We start from the raw sequence: 12,813 nt of genomic DNA, 5'->3' as shown, positions 1-12,813 counted from the left end.
CCTCACTTTGTAAAAGTAGCACCTAATTACTCATTAATTTTATTTATAAAAAGAAGAGAGACATAAAAACCCTGAATATTGTTTACAGTTTCAGCGCTAGATAAAACACCCTGCCAACAGTACAGGTGAGGCGACAGCTGCGTGATGACGTGTCCACGCCTCTGCGCCTCACAGGTGTGTTCATTTAGAGGTTAATCTTAATCAGCGTCTTCTGGTGTCCGAGCAGAAAAAAAAGCAGGTGATGTTGGACGGAAAAGCGCGTTGAACTTTTCGGATTCAACAATTTCTACAAACACAATGAGTGACTCAGAACAACAACAGGTAAGTCGACGTCATTTGACTGTTTAAAATGCGTCAACAACGCGTTGTTTAAAAAGCGTAAACAAATGCGTCAACAACGCATTTTAAACAGACGCAGAACTATCTCAGACTTCCGCGGTTTGGTGGTTGTTTTCTTTAAGGAGTCGGATAAAGTGGATGAAGCTCAGTGGCCTGAGAATGGAGATGCGTGGAGTGACGCAGAGGATGATGCGGGGATGGACTGCGAGCTGCTGCAGGCCATGACCGAGGAGGACGAGGACATAAATGTCTTCAATGAGGAGACATTTGGGATGGGTGAGTCCATCAGAAACTCTTGCGTAAACAATGTTTTAAATAACACTTTGTGACCACAGACACACATCTGTGCTTCATACGTTTTAAAGTGAAAGAAAATTGATTTTGAAAAAGTTTTTTTGGCCTGATTTTTTTTTATTTTTATTTTTTAACTATTTATGAATTTCCTTTTGGGGGTTTTTAATGGCAAAATTTCCACATAACTTTTCATACATTTTGATCAGTTACTCAATACATAAGTAACTTTTTTTTTTCTTTACTCAAGTATTTTCTTTTACTTGAGTTAAAAATGTCATTACTCTAACTTGGGTGCTCCAGCCACCACTGCATATTTGGGATATTAACTTTTTAACTAACTTGATTAAATCTACATCTAAAGTGCATCTAGTTCTCTTTTGTCCACATTGAGTAAATGTTAATTTAAAACGAAGATATTTGCACTAGAAATTAGATTAAAAATACTAAGATTTGTTCTTTGTAGTGCAAGATAATGTCCCCCCCTAACCCCCCCCCCCCAAAAAAAAAATAAATAAATAAATAAATGAATAAATAAAAAATAAATAAAAATTCAGGATCTGCAGGATAAATGTAAATTGTTTTCATTTAGATCTCGACCCACATGGGACGACGGAATCGTCGGCTGATGGTGCCGTTTCCTTTGAGGAGCCGCCGCCGTCTCCTCCGCTGCGGCCGGATCCCAAACCTCCGTCGCCTCCCAGGCAGAAGCCGCTGCATCCGGCCCGGGTCTCCCCGTGGCAGCGGGGTCAGAGGTCGAGGTGGAGGGGAGGGCTGGGCAGGGGGCAGATGTTTGAAGACCCAGCCGTGATTAGAATAGTGGAGGGACGACCGAGCCTCATGGTGACCAAGATGGCTGCTCTGAGTTCTGAGTTTGTTTTCTAACAACGTATTGATCTGATTATCGGCTTGTTTTTAACGTTTCAGAGTCTGGACAGCGCCATAGTGGACTGTGGGCACGCCGTGTTCAGGAATACCTCTGTGGATGACGTAAGGGAGCGCTGGGATTTTAATTTCCTTTATCTGCACACTGCAAGAATATAATTTTACCAAGTGTTTTGGTCTGGTTCTACTGAAAATATCTTGGTAAAGTGTTTTTCAAAGAGAAGCCACCAGATGGCGCTAGGTTGGCTTCAGAAAACCTGAGGAAAAAAAGCAAAAACTTTTTAAATCGAAAATCTAGTCCATCTCAATCATTATAAAATGTTAAAAGGGCTTTTATGAAATGTTATTTGAAATGCACAACGGCCATTTAAATTAGAGAAGAGTACATTTATGGAATCTTGAGATCAATCTCAGAAATTTCTGGAAAAAAAACATTTCCATAAATCAAATTTTTTTCCTTTTTGAGATTTCAAAATGTAAGTTTGTTTTGTTTTTTTTCTAGTTTTGAGGTATTTTGTTAGAAAATTTTTACTTTCAGAACTCAAATTTCCACTTTTTGTTTATTTTTTTGCAGAAAAATTCTGAGACTAATCTGAAAAGTTTCAAAGGTGAAATTTGCTAGAAAAATCTAAAATGTGGAGATTAATCTTGGAAATTTTAAAGAAAATTTGGAAGCAAGATATTTCAAAGTACAAAATTTAGTCAAATTTTTGACTTGAAGCTAAAATCATTTTTCCTCAAATTTCCGAGATGAATTACAAACAAGACTTTTTTTTCTAGCAAATTTTAGGCTTTTTTTCCTCTCTATCTAAAGTGGCCCTAATACTCCGTTGTAGATTTGATTATACTTATGATTTGCTGCCAATTCAATTTAACAAGCTGCTTTACTCCTCAGTTTAGCACAGCATGAACTATTAAAAGTTATGAGGCAGCATTTGTGCTACACCAATGCAGAAGCTTGTTTTATGCCAGTAAGTCCTTAATATTCGGCGATCTAAGCATTTCATATTAGTCCATCAATGATTTTGTTTTAAATTTGAAATGCTACCAATCTGGTGGCGTGACCTTTCCTCTTTTATCCGTGGTTTTCTCTCCTTTGTTTTTTTTTTTAAGCTGTTATGAGGCATAATGGCGGAACTTTAAACGGCTGCTTCAGGTTACTAGGTAACCAAAGAATGTGAGGGTTGCTAGGTAACCAAAGAGTGAGTTAGTTTATTTCATAGCTAGCTGTGGAAGGTTGAGCAGGCTTTCCTCTGCCTACATCACCCAGAATGCTGTTCAGTATATGTAATATATATTACTGATTTATTGCCCAGCTATACTTAACATGGATTAAAAAATTACTAGTTCACTTATAATATGAAAACATGTCTTGTTAAAAGGGAATGATCTTAAATCAAGTCCCTATATTTTGCTGAAAAGTTAATTATAAGTCAGCTTTGTCTTATTCCAAGTGTACTAAGATATTTGAGCTAGAAACCAGACCCAAAATGCTTTAGATTTCCTTTTTCCCAGTGCAGCTGATGCTAAATGTCTCTTTTCTAGAGGATGACGCCTCCTTACTGGAAAAACCGTAGAGTTTCTGGATCAATACTCCAGGTTCAGAAGAAAAACCATCCCTCAATATAACAGATAATAATTGTAGACAGCTTGAATCCTTTTGTTTTGGGGTTTAAATCTGTAGGACAGCGCCATAGTGTGTGTGATCGGTCACAGAGGGCGGGGTCAGCATGTGAACTCTGACTTCCTGGATCTACCGTATCCCGTCTCTTCCTACGGAGTCCAGAGAGGCGAACCCAGAAGATCGTACTCCAGGAGGGTATTTGGCCAAAGAGGGCCCTCTCAGGTAGATTATTATGATTTAACTAGAATATTTTCATGGCTGAGACTTGGAGGTAGTTTTAAAATGGGTGAATATGGCTCTGAAATAAGTATGTAACCTTTATAAATGTATTTTAAATATATATATTTAACTATCACTATGTTGACAGTATAATATGAGATAATCTATAAAAAGATCACCCTCCTCCCTTACCACATACAACCAATCAGAGCCAGGAGGTGGGGCTTAGTGCTGTCAATCAACTCGTACTCACTGCTAAATGTGTTTTTGGTGGAGGAACGGCTTAGTTACTGGAAAACGGTTTAACTGCTGTCATCAGTGGCTATGCTAGCTAGCCATAACATTTGTAACAAGCTTTTAATTACTTTTTAATCCAACTGTATGATGCCAAGAAAAATCGAATATTTAACATGAGGTAAAACTTTTTTAAAAATTTTTTTATACCAATTTCTCCAAGTTCAGTTTGTTAACGAGGCGCCAATTCACAACAAATATCATCTCGACCGGAGGAGGTTGGAGAAAGAAAAGTCAGGAAGAGGCTCTGTTAATATTTTTGATGTCATAATCAAAATAATTTATAATTAAAATAAGCTACAGAGCAGCCCAGTGTAGGTTTATGTGAAATCCATATAAAAAGTGTAAAGTTGTAATATATTCAGATTTAAAGTCATGTTTTTTTTTTTTCTTTCCCTGTCCATCCATCTATATTTAACTTTATTTTGCAGATTAATGCACCAGTGATGCCAAGATCACCCATCTTCTCACGGCAACCCCTGACCCCACGGCAACACTTGAATCAGGTTTTATTAAACCCTCGTCACTTAAGAGCAGAGGTCTGCAACACTGCAAAAACACAATCTTACCAAGTATTTTCTGGTGCAAATAAATTAGGACTTCTTGAATAAGACAAAACTAAAAAGTAACTTTATGCCAAGATATAGGAGCTTGTTTTAGGTAAATTCCTTAATATTGGTGAAATAATCAGCGGACTTGGTGCCTTTCATAAATATTAAGGAATTGACGTAAAACAAGCTCCCATGTCTTGCTGAAAAGTCGCAAGTTTTTTGCTTTAAATGTGCTGAACTCTTATCTGCATTTAAAATTATATACAGTTGGGCTCCAAATTATTCATACTCCTGTCAGATTTTGATGTGAAATTTTTATTTTTCTGACAGGAAGAAATAATGGACTGGAGTTCTATCAAACTGGATTAAGTAGGGCTGAATGGTCAAACTTTATGACTTCCTGATAACAGGGAACTTGTTGCTAAAATTAAAAGATTACTTTAAGTCCAGCTCTTCCATGAACTATGAATAATTTCAGATTTGGCTGCATTTATTTGACTTTGTAAGGTTTTCTTTTGTAATTTCGACCCAGACGGGAGGATTCATGTTCCCTCCAAACCGCTCTTGCCCCTCCACTCCTCGGCCTCTGGCCCCAAAGACCATGCAGCTTCGCTTCGGTGCCAACTCTCCCAGACCGTCCCCGTTTTACAGCCCGTCAACCAACCCGGTGCAGATGTTCAGGTAACCTTCATAGTATGTAAATATGTACTAATCTGGCTGTTTTTTTTTTTTGTTTGTTTTTTGTACTGGAAACATACTTGTCACAAATTATCTGCGCTACCTGCTGGTCCAACAAGGTACAACATCTGGAGTCCACCAACCAGCAGGTGGCAGCACAGTGCCCAGATGTTTCATAGCGATGTAAGAGACGACCTGTCCAAGTTTATCCTGTTTCTGTCTCAGCAGTTTCCCTGGTCCGGTCACGCAGCTCCATCCTCAACATAAACGGCTTCTCAGTCAAAAGCAGCGTCTGTTTCACAGGTTGGTGCTACACTAACTAAAGATTATAATAAAATGTTAAGAATTAACTTTGAGTGTTTTTCTTGAAGAAAATGTGAAGGCTGGGACCCTTATTCTAACCTCATGACGGACAAAGAAAAGGAGTGGATCATTCGCCTGCAGATGATTCAGCTGCAAAGCGAGAATCCGTACCTCGAGGACTATTATTACCAGGTAGGAAAGTAAAACTTTAGAAAACTCCATCACATCTAAGAATGAGTTTTCAACTCTCTTGCTCTTTAATAGGAGTATTATCGTCGATTAGAAGCCAAGATGGCCGAAGAAGAGCTGGGCATCAGGAGTAAGAAGGAGCCACCCAAACTCACCACACCGTACATCACCAAGATGGAAGCCTACACACCAGGTTCTCTTTGCCTTTTAACCGTCTTCACAGCAAAAACGCAAACATTAGCTAATATTTTTGGGCCAGTTATCTAGGGACACTTAATATAAGACAAAACTAACTCGCAAGTAACTTTTCTGCATGAAATGGGAGTTTATTTTACATCTGTTGCTTAATACTAGATCTGGATCCACTGGCAGATTATTTCAATAATAAGACATTTTTACCGTTCTCTAAGTGAAATGACCTGCCAGTAGAAGTAGTACTACTTCATTAACATTAAGGAATTATTGACTTAAAACAAATATTTATATCTTGTTGAAAAGTTACCTGTAAGTTAGTTTATTTCAATTGAACTGAGATATTTGTGCTATAAAGTAAACTAAAATTACAAAAGTTTTTTGCAGTGCGTGTGGGAGTCACCAGTCACTTAAACAAAATATTTTCACCGTTTCTGCAATAAACTCTCAATTATACATTAGTGCTAAAAAAAAAAAAAAAAAGTTTTTGTCTTGAATTCTATTAAGATGTTTGCAATATAAATTACACAACTTTTCAGAAACATATTGGAGCTTGTTTTAAAGTATTAGTTCCACTGGCAGATTATTTCCCTGAATATTTTTCCTGTTCAGTGAAATAATGTGCCAGTGGAACTTGGTATTAAGGAACCAGAATTTGGTTGCTAGGTGACAGGCTGGGCTTGGCAGGTGTTGCTAGGTAACAGCACAGTGCCAGTTGATTATGAAATAATCTTCCAGTGGAACTAGTCTTTTTTTTTCTTTTTTTTTTTTTCATCTTTATTAAGGAATTATTGACTCAAAACAAGCTCCTATGTCTTGCTGATAAGTTATTTGTGAGTTAGTTTTGTCTCATTTCTCGTGTGCGAGTTGATTTTTGCACTTGAAACTAGACCAAAAGTCTTTGATTAAAGTTTTAGCTTCCTGTGTCTATAAAATTGTGTGGTCTCTCAGTGGTCCACATCGAAGGCTCTTTGGGTCAAGTCGCTGTCTCCACGTGTTATTCTCCACGCCGTGCCATCGGTGCGGTCCATGCAGTCCAAAGTCACAACCCTCTCGAGGTTTGTTGTTCAACTCCTGTAAATAAAGCTGTTATAATGCCTTCCTTGATGTTCAACTTTTTTATTTCTTTTTTTTTAAAGGAACAAAAAGACACCAGACAACAGCGACTAGAGATTCTCAGCAAAATAGAAAAGGTAACTTTTTTGTTTTTTTGTTGTTGTTTTGTTTGTTTGTTTTAAGCTTTGTCTATTTTTAGAAATTGTTCAGACCAAAATAAATATGCAAAAATGTTAAAGTAATATATATGTAATTATTTTATTTTTTTTCCCCTTTAAATGATTCTCTAACTTATTAGGAAAAACTTGAATTTGCTAGTATTTTAGGTAAATGTATTTATTGAACTGAACTTTATAGTACACTTTGAAAATCAACTTAAAGGTTTTTATGATTTACTTAAAGTAGAAAGGAAATTTACTCTCCATCTACAACGGCTCAAATACGCAGTACTGCAAATGTTTCCTGAGTTTCAAGGGTAGAAGGAAAGAAAACAAACTTTTGAATCTTGAAAATCTCTAAATTGCAAATTTCTGGGATTTTTTTTGTATTACTCTGAATTTTATTTATTTTTTTTAAAATGCAGTTGTTAATAGTTTTGCTGGAGGTTGAAGAAACTGAGAGGATGAAGACCACAGTTTTGTCTGAAGCAGAAGAAATAAGATTAATGGAAAAAACTCAGAGGAAAGTGGAGTACATCTACTCTCAGCTGCAGCAACACAACACTGCGTAAGTCTTAACAACGCAACACCAGGAAAAAAATGTTCTTTTTGTTGAATAAACTTATAAATTTGTGTTTTAGAGATTCTGGAGACGAGTTTCTTCCTTTCTTGAGTGTCTCGAAGGGCAAAAAGCTTCTCGCTCGTCTGCTGCCCTTCTTGAAGAACGATTCAGCGCTGAAGATCTTGCACATCGTCGCCTCCAACCTTCCTACGCTGATAAGCAGAGACACCGAGGAGGTGAGTCAGGGTTAAAGGTCACAGGGATCTGAGAGCTACTGATGTTTTTTTTTGGGGGGGGTCCCTAAAAATTTTTTTAAGATTTAATTTTTGGAATTTTTTTTTTATTTATTTTATTTATTTTTTTCCCACCATTGAACTCTCTGGGTTTCCATAGTTTAGTGATGTTGGCACACTCACGGCGGCCATCTTGTTTTTGCAGCTTCTATTGATTTGGACTCTGAATTCAAGTAAAAGAAATATTAGGGCTAAGATTTTTTTAATTGTATAGTTTTAAAATTAAGAATAATCATGTGAAAATGGTTGCAATATAAGAACAAAGTGTTAATATTACCAGAATAGTTGTAATTTTGATCATCTTGAGAAGTTCTGATAAGTTTGACTTGATCTAAATATTAATCAGATTTTTAATAGCAGGACTTTGAAACAATCATACAACTATTTCCAAAGATCCACACAAACTGAGGTGCTGATTTCCTCCAAAAACTCACTTTTTTTTAGATTAATCAGAAACTTTCTTGAGGAAACTTGGAAATTTCTGCGTTTCAAAGGTTAAAAATATCAACTTTTGAAATGCAGAAATGTCAGACTTTTTTTTTCTTCTAGAAAATTTCCCAAATTTTTTACTTTAGGAGCTTGAATGTCTTTATTTAATTATTTTTTCCCTAGAAATTTTGAGATCTCAAACTCCCCCCCCCCCCCCACCTGTCCTGATGTTCTGTTGCAGATCATGTAACATCCTGAGGACCAAGCTTTTTTTTTTTTTTTTTTTTTTTAAATCTAATGTACGCGTAGTTAAACAAAACTAGGCCCTAATTCTCCATTTCACAAGTCGGAGAAGGGATGATTGAACCATGAGCCACTTTTTGAAGACCCTTCAGACAAGAAAATGGGCAAAAAAAGATCAGAAGTTTTATTTTTAAGGCACAACGCCCGGCACTAGCTGAAGGTCTAATTTTGATCTTTATGAAGATATCAAAAGTTTTGTTGTTCTTATTTTGAAAATCTCAGTTCTTATGGTTTCAGGACCTTCCTGTTCTTTACCCGTCACTCCGAAATGTGATCGGCGTTCTGACGTTCAGTCAGCTCATCAACGTTCTCAAAGACCTGACGTCTTCAGAGTCTCTGTCGACCTTCGAGTGCCTCTCTCTGACCTGTCAGAACAAGGTTTGTAGCATCAATGATGAGCAATGGACGCTCACACTGACGGTTCATGACACTTGTAGTGTGTTCAGAGCAATTTCTGTGCTGAACACACTACAAGTGTTGTTATATTCTAAAAAGTTGGACATTTTTATAGGAAAGAAATGTGGAAATTTCTTCAGAAGTTGAAAATTTGACTTTTGGAGCTTAGAAAATTTCTTTTTTTTTTTTTTTTCTTCTAGCAAATTTTCAACTTTTGAAATTAAGAAATTTGAGATAGCAAAAAATCCCTTTTTTGTTTTCCCCCAATTTTTTTCTTAAATATACATTTTTATTTTATTTGAAAAATGTTTAATTATTGAAGCTCAGGAACTTTCCATGTTGTGTTTGGAAAATGTTTGAATCACCATTTGAGTCATTTCTTCCACTATTAAAAATCAAATTTTCAGTTTTTTCTTTTTTCCTAGAAAGTTTCTGAGATTAATCTCAACCTTTAAGGCTTTTTTTTTTTCTAGCAAATTTGACTTCTCAAGCTCACATTTTGAGATTCATGACAAACATTACAGAAAATAATATGGAAGTTTTTGGGGGTTTTTTTAACTATTGCGGCTCCAATACTCGGTCACAGAATTTATTTCTTCTAAAGGTAAAACTACCAAAATAAGAGCCCGGATGTTGAAATAAAACAAGGTACAACAAATATTAAATAAGCAACTATAAAACTATTTAAATGCTTTTGGATGCATTGTTGGTCCTTTACGGTTTGTGTTGCTCTTCTGCTGGAACTGATTTGTTTCGGATTAATTTCTGTTTGTTCAGTTTGGACTCAGCTTGCTGTACGCTCTTCTTTCCCACGGAGAGAAGCTTCTTTCCTCGGGCGTTCCTCTTGAGCCCAGCATTGGCGACTTTGAGACCTGGTGAGGAAAACAAAGTTTAATTCCTCTAAGTCAGTTGTTTAGCATGTTATGACGTTTTTATTCTTTTTTTCTTCCAGGACTGACATGATTTTCCAGGTAGCGGGACAGTTGTCCCAGTGTTCGCTGGTGGAGCCGCTGCTCCTCCCGTCAAACCTGCTGACGCTCTTTTGCCGGTACCTTGACAAGCGTACCGTGCATCAACTAAAAAGCAACTTGGAGTAAGTCCTGTTAAATATACCAACAGATTTTACTTTAAATGCATGCAAATAAATACTTTTTAATTTCCAAACTTCTCTGTTTAGGTCTGCAACCAGCTGCCTGGCTCTCCCATCTTAAGGAAACTGGCTAAAAAGACGCCCAGTTAAACTCCAGGTTTGTTGGACCCAAAATGGAGGAAGCAGAGTCTTCAGTACCAAGTATAACAGAAGTTGTGTAATATATTTTTTGTTTAAAATCCTCACCCTCACTTCATCACATTTTGCATCTTAAACTGTTTCCCTTTTTTATTTCCTTTGTTTGCTTTTCCTCCCTTTAGCCTCCACAAAGCAGCTTAAACCCATTTCTTTTAACGTTTCTAACATTACCAGAACGATCAATTTAAAATGAGTTTCATAATTTCTAATACTGGATCTATGTTAACTTGTCAACCCAACATTAGGTAATGCAGTTTTGTAAGATTGTAAAAATGTGTTGTGAAATGCTAAATGGGATTTGTTTGGCACAATTTTCAATCTTAAGTTTCATCTGTAAAAAATGTATTTTATTTATTGTATTAATTTGGAAATGGAAATGATTTAAATAGCACACTTGTAGAGCACTTGCAATATGAATAAAAAATTCTCAAATTTGATTAAGAGAAAACTGAATAAATTTTATTGTTTCTGGATCAAGTGAAATGAAAACAGGCCTCTGTTGGCCCGAAATGTTCTTGTTTTTTTTAATTCTGTCAGGTTAAGGGTCGACTCTGAAACTTGGTCAAGATTTACCTTCTTTTGTCTTCATTTTGGTTCCGTTGACACCGTCACAACCGTGTATTTTTGGGGCTGTAATCCTGCCATTTTTAATTTTACGAGCACCAAAAGAATGAAAGCCTCTACTTTTAAAAATGCAATAAAACTAGTTATAAATGTAATAATTGGCCATAAGTTTCAACAGGCCCAATCATTTCAATGGGGATGAGATTCAATCATCTTTCAAATGCATGGAAATAAAGATGTTAACCACCAACTATTCAGTAACACTGATGTGGCTCAGCTTGGTGCCAATTTAGGATAAGTTTGAGTTTATGGACATTGATTGCTTAAATAAATAAATAAATTCCCTTTTTTCTGAAACTAAACAGACTTCACTGCACATTTTCAAAATCTTAAGTATTTTTGGGTGGTTCCTAGTGCAAATATCTTGGTACATAAAAATTAAAAGCTTGTTTTAAGTCAATGATTCCTTAATATTGATAAATGACCAGTTCCACTAGAGTATTTATTTTATTTTATCACCTAACGTGAAAATTTTAATCTGCCAGTGAAACTAGTACTTTTATTAATCAAGAAATTATTGACTTAAAACAAGCTCCTATATCTTGCTGAAAGGTTTTATTTCAAGTGTACCAAGGTATTTGCACTAAACTTGCTTTTCATGTGTCTAAAATTGAGTCTGGGCAAGAAGTGCATCTCCAACTTGGAGCTGGAGATACTATTTTTATAAATAAGGTAAAAAAAAAACAATAAAACAATGGAGTATTTGTGTGTAGAATATTGAGGACAGATTAATACAACTTTAGATGAGAATGAAACGCAGCACAAAATTGGGAAAAAGTGAAACCTTGCTCAACTGAAAAAGTTTGAAATCAGATCTTAAAGTTTAAAAGTTTGTATCACAGTGACTGAAGTATGTCCATGTTTACTATCAAATCAAAATTAAATGTAATATCTGTACCACTCCATGTCCATACAAGTTTATTAGCTCAACAGTGCCTTACATTCAATCAACTGACCATGCAGAGGAATCTGAAGCAAAAAACTCGTTTTTGCTGCCAGATGGTCGGGTCTGTTTAGATGCCAAGTAAGTGAGAGGTCCAGTTGGACAGGGAAGTGAGACATTGACCCCTGCTTGACCTCATAAGAACAGGATTTGGACTTCAGGTGAGGAATGTATGTGAAAGGTGAGACATCGTTCTCTTTTGACCCACTTTTAGCTTTAAATGCACCAAAGGAAAACTCAGTCTGTGTATTAGCACCACAGAAAACCTACAGCCTGAAATAAATTGCTCTTTCCATCTGGTTTCATACGTCACTGCCATGTTTTGGTGACAAAAATACATAAATTTAGACTTTATTGGGTTCCGATAGGATGCATGTTCAACTCGACATATTTGCTACATAATTGGTTTTCATGTATTTATCAAATTACCAATACTGGATCTAAACATATCAATATCAATGGTATTTAACTCAACTTCAAGTCCAATAGAGAAAATATTTCTCAAATGTGTATAAATGTATCACAAGCATATGAGATTTGAATTTATTTGTAAGTGAATGTTAGCCTTATAGCACAGCTAGCTGCTCCAGGAAACAAGAAAAGCACAGTTGAGATAAGTTTACATAAGCTACAATTAAGTTTTTATTGAGGGCAATATAACAAATGACAATTAGCTGCAAGCGTTGTAGCATATTGTGGGTTTTCTCTGGATCAAAATTATACATAAAGGCTAAAATATGCTTAATATTTGGCTAAATGTCCCTCAGCAATTAGCAGTGAAAGATGCTTTCTGCACTCAGATGAGTTCTTGTAATTCTGACGGGTTTTTTGACTGCTTCTCTTATCAGAAATGGTAACATCCATTTAAACTGATTAGTTTAATGGCAAATATTAAACTTTTAAAACATTAACAATATTTAATATGTAGTTAACATCAGGGTGTTGTATGTTTGGTTTTATTCTTTCCTCAATATTGTCTTTGTCACCATCAAGTATCAGTCATGCAGTTCCTATTGATGTTACATTAAACACCGCAAAAACACAATCCTATCAAGAATTTCTAGTTTCTTGCACAAAAATATAAGTACACTTGAAGTAATACACAACTTAATGACTTTTTGGCAACATATAATCTTTATATAATGAAGAAATATGGTTAGAATTATGCCATAAGATTGGATGACTAAAAGTTAGGA

The 12,813-nt window shown here is 35.8% G+C and overlaps 1 protein-coding gene across 13 annotated transcripts; it reads left to right on the top strand.

Moving 5' to 3' along the window:
• The first annotated feature begins 123 nt into the window (after positions 1 to 123).
• patl2 (PAT1 homolog 2) lies at positions 124 to 10,487 on the top strand. 13 transcript variants are annotated; one of them, XM_044103273.1, is made up of 19 exons: positions 124 to 321; positions 462 to 615; positions 1,223 to 1,473; positions 1,558 to 1,620; positions 3,061 to 3,114; positions 3,200 to 3,361; positions 4,084 to 4,158; positions 4,736 to 4,884; positions 5,110 to 5,184; positions 5,253 to 5,376; positions 5,449 to 5,566; positions 6,517 to 6,623; positions 6,705 to 6,758; positions 7,205 to 7,347; positions 7,421 to 7,577; positions 8,604 to 8,744; positions 9,540 to 9,637; positions 9,715 to 9,855; positions 9,940 to 10,487. In XM_044103273.1, exons 1-19 carry the CDS (start codon positions 298 to 300, stop codon positions 9,971 to 9,973), a joined length of 2,124 nt encoding a protein of 707 aa, XP_043959208.1. In that variant the 5' UTR covers positions 124 to 297; the 3' UTR covers positions 9,974 to 10,487. The 13 variants fall into 13 exon arrangements, with proteins under 13 accessions (XP_043959208.1, XP_043959206.1, XP_043959207.1 ...); XM_044103271.1 differs by having other exon boundaries at positions 8,589 to 8,744; XM_044103272.1 differs by having other exon boundaries at positions 5,107 to 5,184.
• Positions 10,488 to 12,813: the final 2,326 nt, after the last annotated feature.

This window comes from Gambusia affinis, linkage group LG20 (assembly GCF_019740435.1).
Source record: "Gambusia affinis linkage group LG20, SWU_Gaff_1.0, whole genome shotgun sequence".
Lineage (NCBI taxonomy): Eukaryota > Metazoa > Chordata > Actinopteri > Cyprinodontiformes > Poeciliidae > Gambusia > Gambusia affinis.
Note: the sequence above shows the minus strand (reverse complement) of the source record. Positions and strands in the feature narration are given on the sequence as shown.

Coding starts and splice junctions, on each gene's coding strand:
- patl2 (XM_044103266.1), top strand. CDS start 298: ATGAGTGACTCAGAACAACAACAG. Junction 4,192..4,735: donor CTCGTCACTTAAGAGCAGAG/GTCTGCAACACT, acceptor ATTTCGACCCAG/ACGGGAGGATTCATGTTCCC. Junction 9,638..9,714: donor ATTGGCGACTTTGAGACCTG/GTGAGGAAAACA, acceptor TTTTTCTTCCAG/GACTGACATGATTTTCCAGG.